At 35.0% G+C, this 22,871-nt stretch overlaps 2 protein-coding genes and 1 long non-coding RNA gene across 3 annotated transcripts; all 3 read left to right on the top strand.

Moving 5' to 3' along the window:
• Positions 1-7,762: 7,762 nt before the first annotated feature.
• Positions 7,763-8,834, top strand: LOC136261492 (uncharacterized). Its single transcript, XM_066055501.1, has 3 exons — positions 7,763-8,243; positions 8,296-8,447; positions 8,511-8,834. The coding sequence occupies exons 1-3, from the start codon at positions 7,814-7,816 to the stop codon at positions 8,697-8,699; spliced, it is 771 nt and encodes a 256-aa protein (XP_065911573.1). The 5' UTR covers positions 7,763-7,813; the 3' UTR covers positions 8,700-8,834.
• A 5,956-nt stretch (positions 8,835-14,790) lies between these two features.
• LOC136261539 (uncharacterized) lies at positions 14,791-15,873 on the top strand. The gene is made up of 3 exons (XM_066055552.1): positions 14,791-15,262; positions 15,315-15,466; positions 15,527-15,873. The coding sequence occupies exons 1-3, from the start codon at positions 14,842-14,844 to the stop codon at positions 15,713-15,715; spliced, it is 762 nt and encodes a 253-aa protein (XP_065911624.1). The 5' UTR covers positions 14,791-14,841; the 3' UTR covers positions 15,716-15,873.
• A 698-nt stretch (positions 15,874-16,571) lies between these two features.
• LOC136260785 (uncharacterized) lies at positions 16,572-18,147 on the top strand. The gene is made up of 2 exons (XR_010703677.1): positions 16,572-16,723; positions 17,958-18,147. It is a non-coding gene; the product is annotated as an uncharacterized lncRNA (long non-coding RNA).
• The last annotated feature ends 4,724 nt before the right edge of the window (positions 18,148-22,871 follow it).

The following is a 22,871-nucleotide window of genomic DNA, read 5'->3' as shown; positions in this document are numbered from 1 at the left end:
TATGCATCCATTAAACAATAAGAACTTGTTACATTAGAGTCTTTGCAAGCTACAATATACGTTATATCATTAGTAGTCACTATATTTCCATTTAGATGGCTGGACCTATACTGTTGTATACTTAGTAATGAAATATAATGTACCAATGGTTAAATGAATGGCACAGTGATTAGTTAGAGGTAGCACACATTCTGATCATAGAGATTATCCCTTTGAAATTAACACTTGAGGCTCCTAGCAATAATGCAAGGTGATATATGCGTGGCTTTTATCCACATCAGTATGTTTACACTTTACATATATCATAAAATAAGTAGTAATAATAGTTTTACAATACAATACAATTTGTGCATACATACAATATACATACACGCATACACACATACATGCAGGAAGATTACACAGCTGAAGGATAAATATTTTATGCATGATGTCATATGTTCATTCATTTCTGATCTCATAATTACTGTGAAAAGGGCATGTTAGTGCTTTAGATTACAGTTCAGAAATAAAACCAAAGAAAATGGTCTTCACTGTAAATGGTGAGGGAGTCCGTGGGACTAAATATGGGTGCTTGATGTGACGTCCCTCAAAAATTGTACTATATAGCTATATACATATGTGCTGACTGAAATCTTAGTAGAAGCTAAAAGTATGTTAAGCATATGTAATGGACAAGGGGAAGGGTTAAACTATACTGATAAGGTTGTCTATACTATACATATAATTTTAACTTTGAAGTGTTTTTGCACAATGGTGAAATAACATTGCAGAGGTTAAGGATAAGAAGTTGAGTTCAGTTCACACACTGGTCCTTTTTCACTACAAAAATTCCTTTGAATGTTCTATTAGAGTAATTGGCTGTTTATTATCAATCTTGACACTTTAACTGAAAAAAATAATTTTCTACTCTTGTGCTCATTTCAAAAGCAACTTCCTATGACTAATTTAGTGTGAATATTTTCAGTCTGAATCTTTCTTGATGTTTCAACATGACTTTTTGTGAATTCCCTCAGGCTCATGCATGCGACACGCTGGGTTGATTATAGACAAGTGACCTTGCTAGCTACACAGTAATCTAGCTTTATGTGGGTTATAGCTTTGGAAAGTTATATTATAATCACACTGGGAGCTGATGACATCAACATCATTGACACCACTGGGGTACCGGTACGTGTGTTGGTGCGTGCGTTTGTTGGTGTGTGCATGTGCGTGCATGTGTGTGCTTGTGCGTGTGTGTGTGTTTGTACATGTGTGTGAGTTAATTGGTGTGTGTGCATGTGTGTAGTGCAGTGCACCTTGCATTTTATTAAAAAGGAAAGTCCTGATGATTCAGTAGTGCTATAAACATTTTTGATCACTGGAAACTAGGGAAAACTACATTCTGCACTCTGTTATGGTATATGGCACATAATTTGAAATAGCTGGTCTAAAAGTGGAATGTCAAGTTTAAAAGAATTTCAACAAAATTTCAATACATGGAATAATAGAGTTTAAACTATAATGAGTGCATGCATGATGCAACGTGGTGTAACATGAAGTAATGCTAAAAGGAAATCTTGTAATCTTGTACATAGTTAAATTATAATTGTTGTCATCAGATTGGGAAACAACAAGCTATAATATCACATATTGAACTAAGCAATGATTTGCTGTATGTGCTTGCACATTAAACAGTTTCTCATGTAATAATAAAACTTAGGCTTTATAACGTAATCAGGAGGTAAGACTGACAAGAAGAAAAGAAAATTATAGGTCTGTTAGTATCCAGTACCAACAGCCTAACTATTTACTTATAACTACAAATCACACAACTACCATATAGTACATAGTTTACAGGTGATTAGATGGTTGAGGGTTTGGTAGGATAATCATCAACTCTGGTGGGAGCTTCAGCTGCCTGTATCTTACATTATGACAAGGTGTTTGGGTGTAAATAGTTATGAAAGTCTAAACAGCCATTTAGCATCTTATAAAACATGGTCATCATGTTAAGATATCTTCAGCATTTACTTTAACTTATTTATCATACCACATCATGAGAATTCGTTAGCTATAAACAAGCGGCTCTATGCTGTATCATTTCAAGTCCCTGATAGTTATGTCTCACATAGTGTGTACTGTGGATGCATATTCAGTTATCAGTTTTGTGTTCTTAAAGCATTAGAGGCATAGGCGGTGGAGACGGGTAGGCCATGCCCCCCCAAACACACACACACACACACACACACACACACACACACACACACACACACACTCACACACACACACTTTTATGGGACAATGTCTGCAGGAAAGATCGAGATACTCTAATAGAACAGTCAAGATCTAGATACTCTAATAGAGCAGTCAGAGTATTCAGAAAAACAGTGTAGCAAGGTAGTTAGCTACGTATGTATAGTTGGTGAAGGGTAGCTATTGTCAGCAGGTAGTTACTTTTTTTTGGCCTTCAGCTCACAGCTGGCCTGGCCCCCTCAGTCTTTGGCCTGCTCCACCGCTCCTGATTAGAGCATTTCTTCAGGTTTCCTTGACTGTGGATTTTTTTAATTTCAATGTTTTATTTATTATGTAAAATAATTAATTAAAAATGTATTTCCAGATAAAAAAAAAGGTTTCCTTGCAGGAATGCAAATATTTATTGCAACCACACGCAATTAATGTGGTCTGACCAAAAATGACAATTAATGGTAATCATTCTCAGGTAATTAGTAGATGTCATTCACTTTCTTTATTATGTGATGGGGAACTATTTGTTTGCTTGGTAATTGTAAAGTGTTCACATTTAGAGAGATTGAATTTCGTCTGAAAGGTAACAGCCCACTTACTTAATATGTTCAGATCCTTTTGCATTACTGTTTAAACTGGCTGAGGGCCAATCAAAAGTGTTCTGATTATCAAGATGTCATAACCATATGTAGTAAGAGATGCTTTGCTAATAGGTGTCCTCATTGTTAAAGCAGGTGTAGTCTAGATACATTTAATAATTACTTATTGTCTATCTAATTGTTTGCTGTATACTTTATGTGTATGTGTGATTTCTTTGTGGTGTTGATTGCCCCCTGGGCGCATCAAATTTTGTAGCATTCATAAAACCCCCTAGGCTATGTAGTGGTGATCTACTATACTGTGCTATGTATATATCAGCCATTGATCTGCAGTCACATGATAATCACATGTCACACAATATTCATATGAACTACACTAAGGAAATGTTTGTTTACATTCTGTCCTTTAAATGTAACAATGGAAGTATGTATGGCAATATGGGATGGGTTGATCACCACATAGTTCACTGTTATCACAATACTCAAATATGTACATACAAACATCACTTGTGACCACTTCACGATGTCGAGTAGGTTGATCCAAACATGGCAAGGTGTACTTCGTGATCATGTTAAGTACTAGGTTATTAGGCAGCAATTTAAGCTGTCTATGTAATTACTGCAGGTCCTGTGGTGTTTGAGCAATGTTGCTACACTGTGCTACTACAGGGTCTGAAGGTCACTAAATTGTGTAGATTCAAGCATTGCTGTCTGATTTCTTTGGACTTCAACTCAATTTGCAGCTGCTAGTAACAACAAAGCAAGGCAAATATAAATAGACCATGTATATAGCTCTACATGAGATTTAGAAACCCTGTATTTAGCCAATCAAATTTGAGTATTCAATTTGACATTGACTCCATAACCTCATTTATAAGACCACCTCGTTATAGTGATATGTCAGATAAATCCCAAACATGGCTAAAGACCACTTTATGATCTGATTATACTTACAGTGTCCATGTCAGGTAGGTACCAAACATTATAAAATTGTTCAGGTGTACATCATAGCTTTGTAATAGACGCAAATTTACAAGGTGACTACATACTAATAAGGCTTCATTTGTAAGTTGTTTCCACACAACATCATTTTCTGGCACTGAGTAACTAAAACAATGGTACATCGTACTTGCCAAGGGAGAAATCATGTGACCTAAACACTGTGAATGTATTATTAAGTGTTTCATACAATGTAGATTGGTTTTAATAATTACTGATCTTTGGAAGCATCATGCAGACACTTTTATACAGCAGACTATATGGATGACTATCAGAGTTACATATAGATCACTATACTGCAGAAGACATGTTGTACAATTGGCAATGTTTACTGTATACAGCCAGAAAATGGCTGTTATGATGTTAATGGCTAATTAACTGATAAGCATTAGCATCATCGCAGCAGTATCGTACATACGGACAATAATATTGAAATATTGCTCAACCCTACTGTATGTGAAATGATGTGTATATACATATACTGCTAAAAACTTTGAATTTATCATTGAATTGTTCTTCATTTTCTAGCAGTGAAGATAAGGAAACTTGTGTAAAGTTAGAAATTATATGTACACTTGTGTACATAAATAAAACAACCAAATGATTATCTAGTTTACCTTTGACTACAGGATATCTTATTGCGTATATAAATCATATCCATGTGGGTTGAACTTTAGTCCAAACAAAAGGATATGAGATGTCGGGTGGACCACCAGCATAAACATCGGTATATTTATATGATGTGTAGTATATTGTTAGTTTGCAATCACATTTCCTTGTTCCAATGCAGTACACAAAATTGTCTAGTGTTTTGTAAGAAAACAGCTTCTTATGCATAACAGAAAACTTTTAAATAGGTTGAGCAATAAATATCCTCTATCATTTCAATGATATATTGCACACCTGTTGGTTTATTATAGTATGCAATACACTGCACAAAGTTTAAGTATATTATATGTGTTTTCTATACACCACAATGAAATTTGATGAGTGAAAGTCTAAAAATGTAATGCATCAATCTATACTAGCTAGCTAGCTGTACCAGATGAAGTGTTTTCTTTATGTATCCATATAGAACTTGAGTCTTCACAAGTTACATTATTATGCAGCATATAGTCACCACTAATGTACCATATTATGATTTGTATGTACAAATACATTGGCTGTTATGAGTGTGCAAGGCACTGCATATGGCGGACTTACTGTATAATGAACTCAGGGGTGGATCCAGGATTTTGCTAAGGGGGAGGCACACAGGTAGAAGTCACTTTACTCCGCGAAATGCGAAGCATGAGCTTTCTAGGGCAGGGGTCTGGGGGCATGTCCTCCAGGAAATTGTGAAAAATTAACTGTGTTCTGAGATTCAATTTGGTGGCAATTTTGATTGAAACGAGGACTGAAATTTGTTGATAGTTCAACACTGGTAATATTAGCTGAATGTTAATAATATAGAATTAGTATAGTGTAAAGGCCTAGGGTACTCCCTAATATTCTGAGATTGAATTTGATGACAGTTATGACTGATATTTGCTGAGCTCAACACTGAATGCTAATAGTAGCTGTATATTACTGAGCTAGAAGAATTAGCTAGTATAGTATTAAGAAAATTACCTTTTTGATATTGAATTTGGTGGTATATAATTTTGACTAAAGTTTGTAAATGTGAAAATTCAATGCTAGACATGCTACTGAGCTGGCAGAGGATTTATACCCTAATAATGCATGCACAAACAATTCACATGGTGAGATTGTGGCATCTGGATATTGCAAGTCCTTAACCCTTGAATAATGATTCTTCTGATGAGTCCTCATCAAGCTACCGTATATTTGGAAAATTGACATTTTGAGAATGATTTTGGTGCTAATTTTGGCTGAAATTAAGTTGATGAATAGTTTGATTGAATGTTCAAAAAATATTACCAAGCTACAAAACAGAATGAGCATAAGGTCCCCTGCACAAGCATCACAAAATATTAAACATATAGATAATCCTGGAATGTGGTGTACAGCTGCATGATTTTTCATCTCCAGAGAATAGTCAGATATAGAGTCAATAACTCAATTCAGAACAGGTGTTTAAAATGACAAACAGTGTTTTATAATTATGTACTCTTGACTGTTTTATTAGAGTAAATGACTGTTCTATTAGAGTATCTCGATTTTTAAATGTAGAGAGTGCTCTAACCCACCTAGTTCCACTTGTGCTATGCCTATATGGGTAACAACTTGCTAGAGAGAGATTTATTATATTACACATAGTCAAAAACTACATTAGAAATGTTTGAATTATGTCGAAGGTACCTAGCCTTCAGTGTTCAATGAGCAACACTATAAAAGAATTCTGAAGGGGAGGGGCACTGGCTCCCCAGATCCGCCCCTGTGAATAAGAATACTGTACCCATAATCATCTAATCACTGAGAACTAGCACACAATTTTTCATACTGATCATTTTCAACATTTTACACTCTGAATTAAATATTAAAAGCTCCCAGGAATTATCTGCATGTTTTCTTTGCCACATTTAGTATATTTCACATACATTTTTTCCAATCATCTATATTAGTAAGTAGTTTAACAATGCTACACAATTTGTGTATGCATACACATATACACATATACATACGTACATATGTATGTACATTCAATTCATAGCATTTGTACCTGCACCCCTGCAATGGACTAAAGGGTTTGTTTGACCTTCCCATGATCACATAACTGAAAATACCTAGTATCACTAACTAATGTTCATGGCTACCAAATTTGGTGCTGATAGGACAAAGCATGAATGTATGCACACACACACACACACACACACACACACACACACACACACACACACACACACACACACACACACACACACACACACACACACACACATACACATACACACACACACACACACACATACAAATATTGCTTTCTGCATGTATGGCTGTGTATACTTTCGTAATACTTTTGCATGACAAATTTCAAAACCAAACAAATACAGGATAGACATATCCTATCTTAGCTCCACACAGCTCATCCATGTGGGTAATTCCTTCAGTCCAAACACAAGGATATATGTAGGTGTCATCCAGGGTGGGTGGTAGATTAGATAAGTGTTCACACATCACCATGTATAACATAATTCTTGATTAACAGTAAACAATTGGTATTGCAGTCACTATAATGTATTACTGTCATGTATGAACTATACTTCACTTGTATATATGTAGCTTTAACACTTGTGAGGATATAATATGCACAACAGTAACTATTGTGATATCACTATTGCACTACACACGCATGCACACACAGCACTTGCTGCTCAAAATTCAGCCTGCATGAACATGGTATAGTGTCTCTGTGAGCAGTTGAATCTATATACTAGCTGGGTAATGGATGGCTATGTATATATGATATTATACAGTATTATAACACTTATTACACCATAATTATCTTGACATTCACAAGGAACAATATCAGACTAGCTATCTAGCCACCTCCAACTATATCAAAACTTATATTTGCAGCTGATAGTATATCTCAGTTTAAAAAAGTAGACCATATCATAAAGTGTAGGTGAATGTGGTTACAAAAACAAAAACAAGCAGAGTACTTAAAGAAGCAAAAACAATTCCCTATAATCACCAGTACAGTGTTCAACAACATGCGGCAGCCATCTATACACACAGTAATGTGGTTCATAAGTAATTAGCAGTTGATTATATATCATAAAGAAATGAAAAGAAATGAGAATATCCCATGCTACATGGAGGTATAATTATAGGGTTAATGGCTTGCCATACAAGTTAATAAATATAGAACTCTTTACAAAACACAGGATGCTTACATGACAGGAAGGAAGACCAACAGTCCACACTAGCCATTGCATGTTGCGAGTATATAAGTAGCCACAATTTGTGATTGTTCATTCAACTAAACAGTGAAACTAACTGTATTCATTAGCTACTATTAAACTTGAGACGATCAGAAAAGAATCATGGAACACAAAGTGGAAAAGTTTCAGCTCAGTCCTTCCTTCACTGCTTCAACACTACCAGAAGATGGTGCCATCTGGTCTTCTTATAAACACAAGTCCGCTATTATGTTGAACAAAACTTCAAGTCAGTCAGAACTACTCAACAAGGACAGTAAACCACAAAATGATAAGGTATCATTAGATCTCTCTCCAGATGGAGGTCAACTTAGCATCACCATTAATGGAACAACACTCATTGTCACTAAAAACTCTTGTGACATTAATATTGGAAATTTCTCTATAAAACTCAACAGCCACCTTAACAGGACACCATACCCATTGAGTGTAATACAACCATCCACAGTGGCTGTAGTCAGTGTCTCACTTGGTAATGCACTTCACATCATATCAACAGGAGACTCTCCATATGTCACAGCTGCTCTATCACTTAGTAAGTTAACCATTAAGATAACTCATATTAATCTACTGTAACTTTTCCACAGTTGAAGGAGTACTCAATGAAGATGCATATCTTGTTGCATGGAGTTCTAACAGTCAAGGGGACCAATTCTTTAATGCAGATCAAAACAATTTTTACCTTGCTGTTGATGCAGACAATAACATTGTAGCATTACCGGGGGACGTGCCTGATGAGGTGTGCACATATTGTTACTATTAATATACTTAGTTGTTACATTTATCATTCTATATAATATAGGGATACATATATAGATTCAAACAAGAGGATATTGATGGTGTACAAGATTTACGGTACTGTGTGGAGTCTGATGGGAAGAAGTACTACATGATGATTCAACCAAATGGAGACATAACTACTCTACTTGCTGAAGATCTTGTACTTGGTTCAACCATTGACACCCAGTGTAGATTCAGACTTGTGGTGTGATAAGAAATTGGACAATATCTAGTTCATAACTAGTATATTCATTTTAAGAAACAGATTTTAATGATTCTGATTTTTTATTTATAATAATTTTTATAACTTTTTAAAATTGATTTCAAGAATAATTTAAGGAATATGTATGATATTACGATATGGCAGTTTATACTTGCTCCTTGACTGTTCACAAAACCTCACCTATTGATTTATTAATCATGCTGGTGTCTTTAGTTATAAAGCTTTGAACGCACAAATTTTTATCTGACAGTGGAATAAAGCTTCAAGGTATTATGACATCCATCAGATTGAGAGTCGGAAGTGTGTAAGAAATGATTGTGTTTATGTTTCACAGCCTATACACAACTCATATTTAACTAGACACACCCAGAGGAATTATAGGACATTCATTGCTTTAATTGCATATTAGCTATACTCTCATGAGTCACAGTGCAATTAAACCAGTGAACCATGGTGTTCCTTAGGACTCAGTTGACATTTAGATAGCACTTCACCTTCACATAAATGTCAGGCTATTCACTTTGCTTTGTAAAAAACCCTGGATTTCTTGGTGATTTAAACAGCATTAAAACCATTTACAGAGGCTCTGTTTACAAAGGCTCTTTTAGAGCAAAATACATTTTTTCTTGAAGCTTACGTGAAGTGCTATCTAAAGATCTACTGAGCTCTAGTGAACCTCATGTTTGCTATGACTGTTCAGATTTACATACATGAAATTCAAATTAGCAATATGCAATTATAGTAAGCAGTACTACCAATGCCCATCTTATACTTGATAAAAGCAAAAAGTAAAATGGCTTGGTTATATGTTGACCTAAAGCTTACACAAATAAGGAACTTTTTAAATATATATAAGTTTTTGTAATACAATTTAATTACTGACAAACTGTAACAAATGAGAACGGTAGTCTTTACCAATAGCAGACAACCAGAATTGAAGAATATCAATGTCAACTAGTTCACATTGTAAAACTTGAAGCAGTGATATCAACCTGAAGAACAAAAAGGGAATTATTACTAAGGCACTTATAAGCTCCTGATTTTGCTTAGTGAACACAAATCATCAACACGAATAACGTACTTCTCTTTTCTCTTTGATTTGATGTCAAGTTTTCCCATCTTTCAGACAGTGTACAGGATTTTGGATTTACTACATAGAATATTAGGGTGTCATTTATGTAAGGGATTGTTCCACGCAGTATGTCATTTACAAAAGTGAGCAATTACAGAGATGTCTTACTTTAACCATTCTCTTTTTAGTGTATCCAGAGACAAAAGAGCCAAGTTGTTAGAAAATGAATTGTTCTGGAGGATGTATATCAGTCAATACAAAAATAATTGGACCTGCAATAACAATTGATAACTTATTGATCATATTAAATAATTTCACAACTTTCTTGTGAAGCACCACTCTGTCTTTTAGATGACATCATAAATGTGTAATGTTTCAATGGATCATCCAACTCCTGGTCAGCTGGTAACTCTACAAGAAATCTACATACCGTAATTTGCTTTATTTTTGTGCAAAAAATTGTCATGATAAAAATGTTCGTGTAAAAATATTTTTGTGTGATTTATGTGAATGACTGCTCTATTAGAGTATTTTGATCTTTTGCTAAATTTTTGTGTAAGAAATTTTCGTATACATTTTGCATACGAAAATTATTTTACAACGAAAAAAAAGCAAATTACAGTAACTTATAGCATGTAAACTGCTACATTGATTTTGATACAAAGAATTTACAGTGAAATCTCCTTTAATATGGCCATGAATATGGACTGCATGCAATTGCCTGAATTAGCCTGCTTACTTAATATAATTCTTAATGTTCTGTTAGAGGATTTCAAAATTTCATGATGTATGTATACTTCACTGTAATTATCTACAATATAGCTATATACAACTGCTATTATGCTCTTCTAGTGGGGTCATTGTGTATAACAATATTTACAAATATGTTACTGTTTGTCACATAATTTATACAAATAAAAATTTTGCTGCTTGCCAAAGCTAGGAATGAAGGAAGATCCTTATTAACTTAATGTAGGAAGAATTTCAACAGTAATACAAAGATGTCTAATGAAACTGTAGAGTTATGTAATAGTAAGAATTATCATTGTTGACTGTTGTGATTATTTCGTGAGGAATTTGGCAACATACACTGAGTCATGTGTCTATAGTTTTGGACAAATTCATATTATTTACTACTGATCACTGGTAGTCCCAGGAAGTTACGCTTGAATGACTCCTGATATGAACTGCTGTAGCCAACAATCTTACTGCAATCCTCGGGTAGGAGATCCTGTTAGAAAGAAGTCATTTATAATAAAATAATATGTTGCTCAGAGAAAAATTGTACAGCAACGAGTATGATAGTTAAATTGAAATGTTAAAGGTGATTTGCTTGTTAGAAATATTTTTGTACTTCCAATTGAATGTGTTACTTATACAACATTAGCACACACAGTTTGACTAACACAAAAATAGGTAATACTTCAAATATATTAATAATACCACACCATCCACTGTAGAGTGGAAGATTTGCTAACCCCACCACTGGAGATGATGTAAATGATAAAACAGTGGGTAGCCTATAATACTATGTAGCTAACATTTATAACAAAACCTTTAGCAGTTACCTTTGTTATTTAACTAGTAAGTTTTCCACAAATCAGTCAGTAAGTCAAGTCACTAGGTCTAAGTCCTTGAAATTAGGTTAGGTAATCCTAAGGCTGCAGCACACGTTGTTGTCAGACCTTCAGTGCTGGTCACTGTAAAGCACTAATAATAAAAAAAAAATTAAAAATGTGCACTACCGGATATCAAATATTTAGTCAACACTGCCAGATTTTCACTGAATCTATCAACTACTTGTCTTACTGTGATTCAACTTTTCTTCTTGAATATTAAACAATGAATGCTAACTTAATTGACAATGAAAAATGTCATATGTTCATACTCCCGAGTCATGCTAAATAAATTGCAGTGTGTACTAATATTACAATACCACAATGCTGCATCGCAAGTGTTGCTGTGTTGGGATTCAGGAAGAACCACCCACAATGTCCCTCAAACACTGATGTATGACACAATCTGGTAATGTTTTATCTTTAATTACTGTGGTCTCTATAGGTACATCCCTTTACTAAATTACATGTTGTATAACAAATCAACAGCATAACATAACATGATCACAAGATGACTATATAAGGGTGATGAAGTATAGTTGTACAAACAACATCAATTACTAGACACAGTGTCACTTATGTCATGAAATGCTTCACATACATCACAAAATTTCCCCAGACCACATGACATGACCTTGTAGACACACAGCCTACACCATACAACTTCCTCACATTCTTTAACTACCATACCTAAATGTAATCAGTTTTATATAAATTGGGTTGTGAGTATAAACAATATGAAGGGCATGGGAAACCCAAATTTATACATTATATTCATACTGAGCCCACATTAATATCTCTCCAGTATTCTACTGCTGGTTTAAGGTTGGTCATTTTTGATACCTTATATTAATAGGATAGACAACAGGATAGCTAGTAAGAACAGTACCTGTACAATACATGCATGTAAGGAAAACATCTTTGATTTGAGCAAACAATCAGTGCAGTCCTATTCCATGACACCATATGATTATTACATTGTTTCGACCATGGGTATTGTCAGTAATGCATTACTATACTGTATCCCATATTAAAGCTTGGCCAGGTATTTAAAAAGAAGATACAACCTTAATAAATTTACACTTTTAAAATTCAGAACAAGGTTTACTGCAACAAATTTACAATTTAAAAAAAAATCTGTAGATGACAAACAGGTAAATTTAATACAACAGGAAATGATGTCAGTCAGTTGTATTTCAGTACTTTCAAGAGTTTAGAATGCTAAGTAGTACATTGTGAGAGAGGGAAAGCCGTAGGGAGCAAAGAGGAGAGCAAGAGAAAGAGAGAGAAAGAGAGGGTCATGCACGCACACACATGCACGCAGTGACATACAGAGGATAAGCTTTCAATGTCCATTTAAATTGTCAATAACATTCCTTGCACAAAAATAGCTAATTGCTGTCATGTGTGTGGGTCAAAGAAATGAGATAATTTTTGGTTGCAAACATCATAATTAATTTTGCAGTTCACGTCTGCATCAGTATGTGGTGTCTATCTGTTCAGTAGCACAATTCCAAGTCTCCTTAATGTATCCTTTGAAAACGATTGTCACAGTGGTACTTTAGGTGCATGTACATATTACATCAGCCAATACGTCCTGTCTGGAACCACCATGTACATGCGGCAGTACTATTCAGTTATATTTAGATGATGTAGAGGTGTTAGCATATAGCTATAGGAATTGCAGTATATAGGTCAGAATTTTGTAAAAAATATTTCTTAATTTTTCATGTGTGTGATATATATATATAGTCAAAAGATTGACAAATTTAACTATAGCTATTAAATAAATTCTGCAATCCACTAGGGAGAATTGCTAGTTAAAAGGAGGACCAAGAAGTGATTCAATTAAACCAGGATATAGCATTTGTACTTGCGTCCCTGCAGTGGTTAAAGGGTTTGATGTCATTCATCCTTCAAATGCTGGCAGGTGATTTATGATTATACAAATCCCCATGATCATATACCTGAAAATACCAAGTATCACTACAGATGAATACAGCCATATATTGTCATAGTGTCCCATTCTCCTTTGGCAGAATTCAATGCAGCAGTATTTAAGATGCATTTACCTACCCATCCATGTATACAGGGTACTTCTTAAATGTCCAAAGTATGTAAGTCACTAATGTTCATGGCTACCAAATTTGGTGCTGATAAGACAAAACATGAAGGAATATCATGTACACACACACACACACACACACACACACACACACACACACACACACACACACACACACACACACACACACACACACACACACACACACACACACACACACACACACACACACACACACACACACACACACACACACACACACACACACAAATATTGCTTTCTGCATGTATGGCTGTATACTTTCGTAATACTTTTGTATCACAGATTCAAAACCAAACAAATACAGGATAGATATATCCTATCTTTACTCCACACAGCTCATTCATGTGGGTTATATAAGTCCTTTAGTCCAAACACAAGGATATATTTTAATATTTAGGTGTCATCCAGGGTGGGTGGTGGATTAGATAAGTGTTCACACATCACCATGTATGCGTAATATAATTCTTGTACAATTTGATTAGCAGTAAACAACTGGTACTGCAGTCACTATAATGTATTAATGAACTACTTTATTTGTAGATTTAACATTTGTGAGGATATAATATGCACAGCAGTAACTATTGTGATATCACTATTGCACTACACACGCATGCACACACAGTACTTGCTGCTCAAAATTCAGCCTGCATGAACATGGTATAGTGTCTCTGTGAGCAGTTGAATCTATACACTAACTGGGTAATGGATGGCTATGTATATATGATATTATACAGTATTATAACACCTATAACACCATAATTATCTTGACATTCACAAGGAACAATATCAGACTAGCTATTTAGCCACCTCCAACTATATCAAAACTTATATATATATATATATGTATATATATACACGCATTGCAGCTGATAGTATATCTCAGTTAAAAAAGGTAGACCATATCATAAAGTGTAGGTGCATGTGGTTACAAAAACAAAAAGAGTACTTAAAGAAGCAAAAACAATTTCCCATAATCACCAGTACAGTGCTCAAAAACATACAGCAGCCATCTATACACACAGTAATGTGGTTCATAAGTAATTAGCAGTTGATTATACATCAATAAAGAAATGAAAAGAAATGAGAATATCCCATGCTACATGGAGGTATAGTTATAGGGTTAATGACTTGCCATACAAGTTAATAAATATAGAACTCTTTACATAACACAGGATGCTTACATGACAGGAAGGAAGACCAACAGTCCACACTAGTCATTGCATGTTGTGAGTATATATATAAGTGGCCACAATTTGTGACTGATCATTCAACTAAACAGTGAAACTAACTGTATTTATTAGCCACTATTAAACTTGAGACGATCAGAAAAGAATCATGGAACACAAAGTGGAAACGTTTCAGCTTAGTCCTGCTTCAACACTACCAGAAGATGGTGCCACCTGGACTTCTTATAAACACAAGTCCGCTATTATGTTGAACAAAACTTCAAGTCAGTCAGAACCACTCAACGGGGACAATAAACCACAAAATGATAAGGTATCATTAGACCTCTCTCCAGATGGAGGTAAACTTAGCATCATCATTAATGGAACAACACTTGATGCCACTAAAAACTCTTGTGACATTAATATTGGAAATTTCTCTATAAAACTCAACAACCACCTTAACAGGACACCATACCCATTGAGTGTAATACAACCATCCACAGTGGCTGTAGTCAGTGTCTCACTTGGTAATCCACTTCACATCATATCAACAGGAGACTCTCCATATGTCACAGCTGCTCTATCACTTAGTAAGTTAACCATTAAGATAACTCATATTAATCTATTGTAACTTTTCCACAGTTGAAGGAATACTCAATGAAGATGCATATCTTGGTGCATGGAGTTCTAACAGTCAAGGGGACCAGTTCTTTAATGCAGATCAAAACAATTTTTACCTTGCTGTTGATGCAGACAATAACATTGTAGCATTACCGGGGGACGTGCCTGATGAGGTGTGCACATATTGTTACTATTAATATACTTAGTTGTTATATTTGTCATTCCATATATAGGGATACATATATAGATTCAAACAAGAGGATATTGATGGTGTACAAGATTTACGGTACTGTGTGGAGTCTGATGGGAAGAAGTACTACATGATGATCCAACCAAATGGAGACATAACTACTGTACCTGCTGAAGATCTTGTACTTGGTTCAACCATTGACACCCAGTGTAGATTCAGACTTGTGGTGTGATAAGAAATCGGACAATATCTAGTTCATAACTGGTTCTTATAATCATTTTAAAGAAATAGATTTTAATGATTCAGATTTGTTTATTTTTAATAATTTTTATAACTTTTTACTGCACTTTTTAAAATTGATTTCAAGACTATTTTAAGGAATATGTATGATATATGATATGGCAGTTTACTTGCTCCTTGACTGTTCACAAAACCGCACCTATTGATTTCTTAACCATGCTAGTGTCTTTAGTTATAACTTGAAGCTTTGAACTGCACAAATTTTTATCTGACAGTGGAATAAAGCTTTAATGTACTACAACATCTATCAGACTGAGAGTCAGAAGTGTGTAAGAAATGACTGTGTTTATGTTTCACAGCCTATACACAACTCATATTTAACTAGACACACCCAGAGGAATTATAGGACATTCGTTTATTTTTCTTTTTTTTTTCTGTGAGAATCACACATATCACACAGGCTCTTGTACCACAGATAATGTATGCATGAATTAACTTAGCTACACACTAAGCGGTTTCTTCTATCACGAACTGAGAAGTGCAGCTACACTGACATCATGAACCCGAGCACCAGACAACGAAAGGCCATGGCCATTTTGGAGATGTGGCTAAACACTGGCTGACATTACATACTGGGATGTACAGACATGTACTGTATTTTTCCAAGGCCATGTTGTGTACAAAGCGCCATGCGCTAACAATGCATGCGCTAACAATGCCAACAATGCGTACGCATCTGACCATAGATAATATACGCGCTATGCATGATCTGACGAATAGGACAGTGCTGATTCGATTTTGCACGTCGTTTTATTCAGTTTAGTACTGATTAATGAACAGTAGAAGACTAACACAAGTAGTAACAGTACATTATTTAACAATCTATCTACCCATTTCGAGTTTCGCGCCATGTACCGCTTAGGTTATGTATGCATGGTGTCACGGAGAATACCGGATAGTAGTAGTTAGCCAGTGAAGAAAAGGCTGGAGAATAAACAAGGTACGTATACTAATATAGCTGATCAACTCCACTGATATTCGTAGCCATTTTGATAGTCATTCAAATTACGTACTTGGTGGTGACAAGCCGTACGTACGTACGTATATAGTCAGTGCAGCAGTGCCATACCCCGCCATAGCTGCTGTAGGAACTGTATACTTTGTTTAGCGCTCTGTTAAGTAGCCACAGACCATTACAGTGTAATGCACTACTAGTTGCTGTTACACGCATTAAATGCGTGTAGACTGACGCGTTTTGTCAGACAATGTTGCGTGTAGACGCGTTTTTTTGTCAAACGCCACACGCAACTAAAACGCATTTAACTTGTCTCCGGTTTGTACCGTAGCTACACTGAGTACACATGCACTCTCATGAGTCACAGTGCAATTAAACCAGTGAACCATGGTGTTCCCTACCACTCAGTGGACATTTAGATAGCACTTCACATAAACATAAGGCTATTCACTTTGTTTTGTAAAAACCCATGGATTTCTTGATGATTTAAACAGTGTTAAAACTGTTTACAGAGGCTCTGTTTTCAGAGGGTCTTTTAGAACAAAGTACATTTTTTCTTGGAGCTTATGTGAAGTGCTATCTAAAGATCTACTGAGCTCTAGTGAATCTCATGTTTACTATGACTGTTCAGATTTACATACATGAAATTCAAATTAGCAATATGCAAATATAGCAAGTAGTACTACCAATGCCCATCTTATACTTGCTAAAAGTAAAAGGTAAAATGGCTTGGTTATATGTTGACCTAAAACTTATGTAAGTAAGGAACTTTTAAATATATATAACTTTTTGTAATACAATTTAATTATTGACAAACTATAACAAATTAGAATGGTAGTCTTTACTAGCAGACAACCAGAATTGAAGAATATCAATGTCAACTAGTTCACATTGTAAAACTTGAAGTAGTGATGTCAACCTGAAGAACAGAAAGAGAATTATTATTACTTGTGTTTAGCCAGGAGCTTACAAGCACCAAAGGCACTTATAAGCTCCTGATTTTGCTTAGTGAACGCAAGGCATCAACATAGATAACGTACTTCTCTTTCTCTTTGATTTGATGTCAAGTTTTCCTGTCTTTGAGACAGCGTGCAGAACTTTGGCTTTACTACATAGAATATTAGTGTGTCATTTATGTAAGGGATCGTTCTATGCAGTTATGCCATTAACAAAGGTGAGTAGTCACAAAAATGTCTTACTTTAACCATTCTCTTTTTAGTGTATCCAGAGACTTAAGAGCCACATTGTCAGAAAATGAATTGTTCTGGAGGATGTTTATCAGTCAATACAAAATAGTTGGACCTGCAATAACAATTGATAACTTATTGAATGTATTAAATAATTTCACAACTTTCTTGTGAAGCACCACTCTGTCTTTTAGATGACATCATAAATGTGTAATGTTTCAATGGATCATCCAACTCCTGGTCAGCTGGTAACTGTATAAGAAGTCTACATAACTTATAGCCAGCATGTTGTCACATGTAAACTGCTACATTGATTTTGATACATATACAATTTACAGTGAAATTTCCTTTAATGTGGCCATGAATATGGACTGCATGCAATCGCCTGAATTAGCTTGCTTACTTAATTCTTAGTGTTCTGTTAGAAGATTTCAAAATTTCATGATGTTGACCTAAGTATACTTCACTGTAATTATCTACAATACAGCTATATACAACTGCTATCATGCTCTTCTAGTGGGGTCATTGTGTATAACAATATTTACAATAATATTGTGTTGCTGTTCATCACATCATTTATGCAAATAAAGATTTTGCTGTTTGCCAAAGTTAGGAATGAAGGAAAAGCCTTATTAATTAAATGTAGGAAGAATTTCAACAGTAATACAAAAGTGTCCAATGAAACTGTAGAGTTATGTAATAGTAAGAATTATCATTGTTAACTGTTGTGATTATTTCGTGAGGAATTTGGCAACATATACTGAGTCATGTTGTGCCTGTAGTTTTGGACAAATTCATATTATTTACTACTGATCACAATTTAATTCCTTAATGAACGCACGCACAAACACATTTTTTGGGGCCACAACATCCATAATGACATGATGTTGGGAGTTGATGATATCATCAGTAATTCTGACGTCCACCTGTAGTCTTGAATGACTCCTGATATGAACTACTGTAGCCAACAATCTTACTACAACCCTCGGGTAGGAGATCCTGTTAAAAAGAAGTCATTTATATTAAAATTATATGGAAATCAGAAAACAAAAATTGTATAGCAACGAGTATGATAGTTAAATTGAAATGTTAAAGGTGATTTGCTTGTTAGAAATATTCATTGGGATATATACTTATACTATACTTCCAATTGAATGTGTTACTTATACATCATTAGCACACGAAGTTTGACTAACACAAAAATAGGTAATACTTCAAATATAATAATAATAATACCACACCATCCACTGTAGAGTGGAAGAGTTGCTAACCCCACCACTGGAGATGATGTTAATGATAAAACAGTGGGTGGCCTATAATACTATGTAGCTAACATTTATAACAAAACCTTTAGCAGTTACCTTTGTTATTTAGCTAGTAAGTTTTCCACAAATGTGCACTCCTCGGATATCAAATATTTAGTCAACACTGCCAGATTTTCACTGAATCTATTAACTGCTTGTCTTACTGTAATTCAACTTTTCTTCTTTATTAAACAATGAATGCTAACTTGACAATGAAAAATGTGACATGTTCATACTCCCGAGTCATTCTAAATAAATTGAAATGTGTGCTAATATTACAATACCACAATGCTACATCGCAAGTGTTGCTGTGTTGGGATTCAGGAAGAACCACCCACAATGTCCCTCAAACACTGATGTATGACACAATCTGGTAATGTTTTTATCTTTAATTACTGCAGTCTCTATAGGTATATCCCTTTACTAAATTACATGTTGCATAATAAATCAACAGCATAACAAAGACACATGATCACAAGATGACTATATAAGGGTGATGAAGTATAGTTGTACAAACAACATCAATTACTACACACAGTGTCACGTATGCCATGAAATGTTTCACCAGACCACATGATGTGTACATGACCTTGTAGACACACAGCCTACACCATACAACTTCCTCCAACATTTTAACAATCTTTAAATACCACACCTAAATGTAATCAGTTTTATATAAATTTGATTGTGAGTATAGGCAATAATGAAGGGCATGGGAAACCCAACCTTATGCGTTATCTTCATACTGAGCCCACATTAATATCTCTTTAGTGTTCTAATGCTGGTAATTTTTGATATCATATTAATAGGGTAGACAACAGGATAGTTAGTAAGAACAGTAACTGTACAATACATGCATGTAAGAAAAACATCTTTGATTTGAGCAAACAATTAGTGCAGCTGCTATTCTATGACACCATATGATTATTACATTGTTTCGACCATGGGTATTGTCAGTAACACATAACTATACTGAATCCCATATTAAAGCTTGGCCAGGTCCTTAAAAAGAAGATACAACCTTAATAAATTTAAACTTTTTTAAAATTTAGAACAAGGGTTACTGCAACAAATTCACAATTTAAAAAAATCTTTAGGTGACAAACAGATAAATTTAATACAACAGGAAATGATGTCAGTCTGTTGTACTCAGTACTTTTAAGAGTTTAGAATGATGAGTAGTACATCATGAGAGAGGGGGAGCTGTAGAGAGCAAAAAGGAGAGTGAGAGAAAGAGAGAGAGTCATGCACACACACGTGCACATATGTATGTACGTACACACACACGCATGCATGCAGTGATAAACAGAGGATAAGCTTTCAATGTCCATTTAAATTGTCAATAACATTCCTAGCTTGCACAAAAATAGCTAATTGCTGTCATGTGTGTGGGTTATAAGAAATGAGATAATTTTTGGTTGCAAACATCATAATTAATTTTACAGTTCACATCTGCATCAATATGTGGTGTCTATCTGTTCAGTAGCACAATTCCAAGTCTCCTTAATGAGAAAGAGTCACAATGGTAATTCAGGTGCTTGTATGTCAATAGATCCTATATGGAACTACCATACATACAGTGCTGCTGTTATGTCTAAAATTGACATAAAGGTGTGTGTAGGAATTAAGAGAAGGAAATTGCAGTAGGTCAGAATTTCTTAAGATTTCAGTCGGATAGTGGGCATTCAAATTTTTGCACTTATTTTCATTTGTAAAAAAAAAAAAATTTGAAGGCAGCATTTTAAGGATCTGTGTAAGAATGTGTACTACATTTTCCTAATAATTTAATGCTTTCTCCAATGCCTTCATTCCTCTAACATTGAGCACATACTGCACAAAAATACAGTCAATTTTTAGTGGCGTGTATATAGGAAGCTCAGCAGTGTGTAAAAGCATTTTATGAGTGACTAATCATAAAACTATTTTCTTAGTGTATGTATACAGAGGTGGTGGTGAAAATGTTGGCCAAATTTAACTGTCACAGTACTTCAAAGATAAATAAATTTTACAATCCACTAAGCAGAATTAAAAGGAGGACCAAAAGGTGATTTAACTAAACTAGGATGGTATTATGTACACTGCACCCCTGCAATGGCTAAAGGGTCAGATATTTATCCTTCAAATAATGTGTTGTTATATGATTATACAAATTCCCATGATCACTATAGATGAATGCAGTCATATAATCCTTGGCAGAAGCTGCAGTATTTATCCAAGCATCCATGCATACAGGGTGCTTCATAAATGTTCAAAGTACTTAAGTTACTAATGTTCACTGAACCAAATTTGGTATTTACAGGGCAGATAAAGTGTGTAGGAATATTGCATACACACCGGCACCATTGCTTTTAAACTCCTTTTTGCATGTATGGCTGTATACTGTCATAATACTTTTATATGATTTAAAATCCACAGGATAGACATATCCTATCTTTGCTCTACACAGCTCATCCATGTGGGTAAGTTCTTTAGTACAAACACAAGGATATGTGTAGGTGTCATCCAGGGTGGGTGGTGGATTAGATAAGTATATACACTTCATCATGTGAAGTTATTGTTGTAGCTAAGTTAGATTGCTACAAATTTTTTAATTATTCAATAGAGTTTTCTACTGACTGATTAGTTAACTGCCTGCCTGCCGGAGGAGAAGCCTGCCTGCTTGCCTGCCTGCAGACAAGCGTAACTTATATCAGCTAAGGCTACGGGCTTGATTTTTTCACTGTTCAACATCATTTCACTATGTACAATGTACACATTATGGAATTACCTATGTCCTCCTTTATGTCCCTTTTTTGTTTTGCTGACAGCCCAAGGTGTCAATTTGCAGTAGCACAATGGCTTCCCGGCTACGTTTGTAACAGGAATTGTCCATATTTTCCGTGGAGACTAGCAGAGGCACTTCTCCTATTGTTCTTCACTTGTAACACTGTGTAACAGGATGAACTGAAAGCAAAGCATAATGGCCACTTCACTTCAGTAATTGATAATTGGGGCACGCGAATCATCTGTATTTTTCATGGTGACTGGATTGATTGCAGAGGTGCTTCTCCTACTGTTCTTCATTTGTAGCACTGTGTAACAGGCTGAACATAGCTGAAAGTGAACCACTCTATTTTCTAGTCAATAATTGATAGTTGAGGCAGGCTGTCAGATGAAAATGTTAACTCAAGTGCCGTTCTTTCTTATGATGCGGTTTGTGCAGGTTCACTCATATTAATGTTACAAAAAAACGTAGACAAATAGTATAGACTGAATTAAGATTAAATGTCCACTGGTATATCTGCAGGTGTAAGCTACCTCCCTTGTTTGTACATTATAGTGACCACAATACCATTTGTTTGCTGCTAATGAAATTGTACAAGAATTATGTTACACATTTAATTTATTTATTAAAGATTTACAGCATACAAGCTGGAGGTCTGCAGGACTCGCATGTTCCTGCAGCCTAAAAATTACAACAATTACTTAACTACCTGTATAACTATATGTGCAAGTGCTATGTGCGCAAAATTACAACAATAACTTAGCTACAATAATATTGGAAGCATACTGAAAAAAACTTTTTGGCTTGATTATACCTAATCAATACTGCCCAAGCCGTCAGGATGGTCTTGTGAAGCTGGCTTTTGGGTGATTTTTAGG

Source organism: Dysidea avara, chromosome 7 (assembly GCF_963678975.1).
Source record: "Dysidea avara chromosome 7, odDysAvar1.4, whole genome shotgun sequence".
In the NCBI taxonomy this organism is placed as follows: domain Eukaryota; kingdom Metazoa; phylum Porifera; class Demospongiae; order Dictyoceratida; family Dysideidae; genus Dysidea; species Dysidea avara.
The sequence above is the reverse complement of the archived record's forward strand: the minus strand, read 5'-3'. Positions and strand labels throughout refer to the sequence as shown.

What these genes read in the sequence shown, in the direction of transcription:
- LOC136261492 (XM_066055501.1), top strand. Translation starts at nt 7,814, where the DNA reads ATGGAACACAAAGTGGAAAAGTTTCAGCTCAGTCCTTCCTTCACTGCT. An exon ending in CACAGCTGCTCTATCACTTA is followed by an intron (nt 8,244 to 8,295) that starts GTAAGTTAACCA and finishes ACTTTTCCACAG; the next exon opens with TTGAAGGAGTACTCAATGAA. An exon ending in CGGGGGACGTGCCTGATGAG is followed by an intron (nt 8,448 to 8,510) that starts GTGTGCACATAT and finishes TATATAATATAG; the next exon opens with GGATACATATATAGATTCAA.
- LOC136261539 (XM_066055552.1), top strand. Translation starts at nt 14,842, where the DNA reads ATGGAACACAAAGTGGAAACGTTTCAGCTTAGTCCTGCTTCAACACTA. An exon ending in CACAGCTGCTCTATCACTTA is followed by an intron (nt 15,263 to 15,314) that starts GTAAGTTAACCA and finishes ACTTTTCCACAG; the next exon opens with TTGAAGGAATACTCAATGAA. An exon ending in CGGGGGACGTGCCTGATGAG is followed by an intron (nt 15,467 to 15,526) that starts GTGTGCACATAT and finishes TTCCATATATAG; the next exon opens with GGATACATATATAGATTCAA.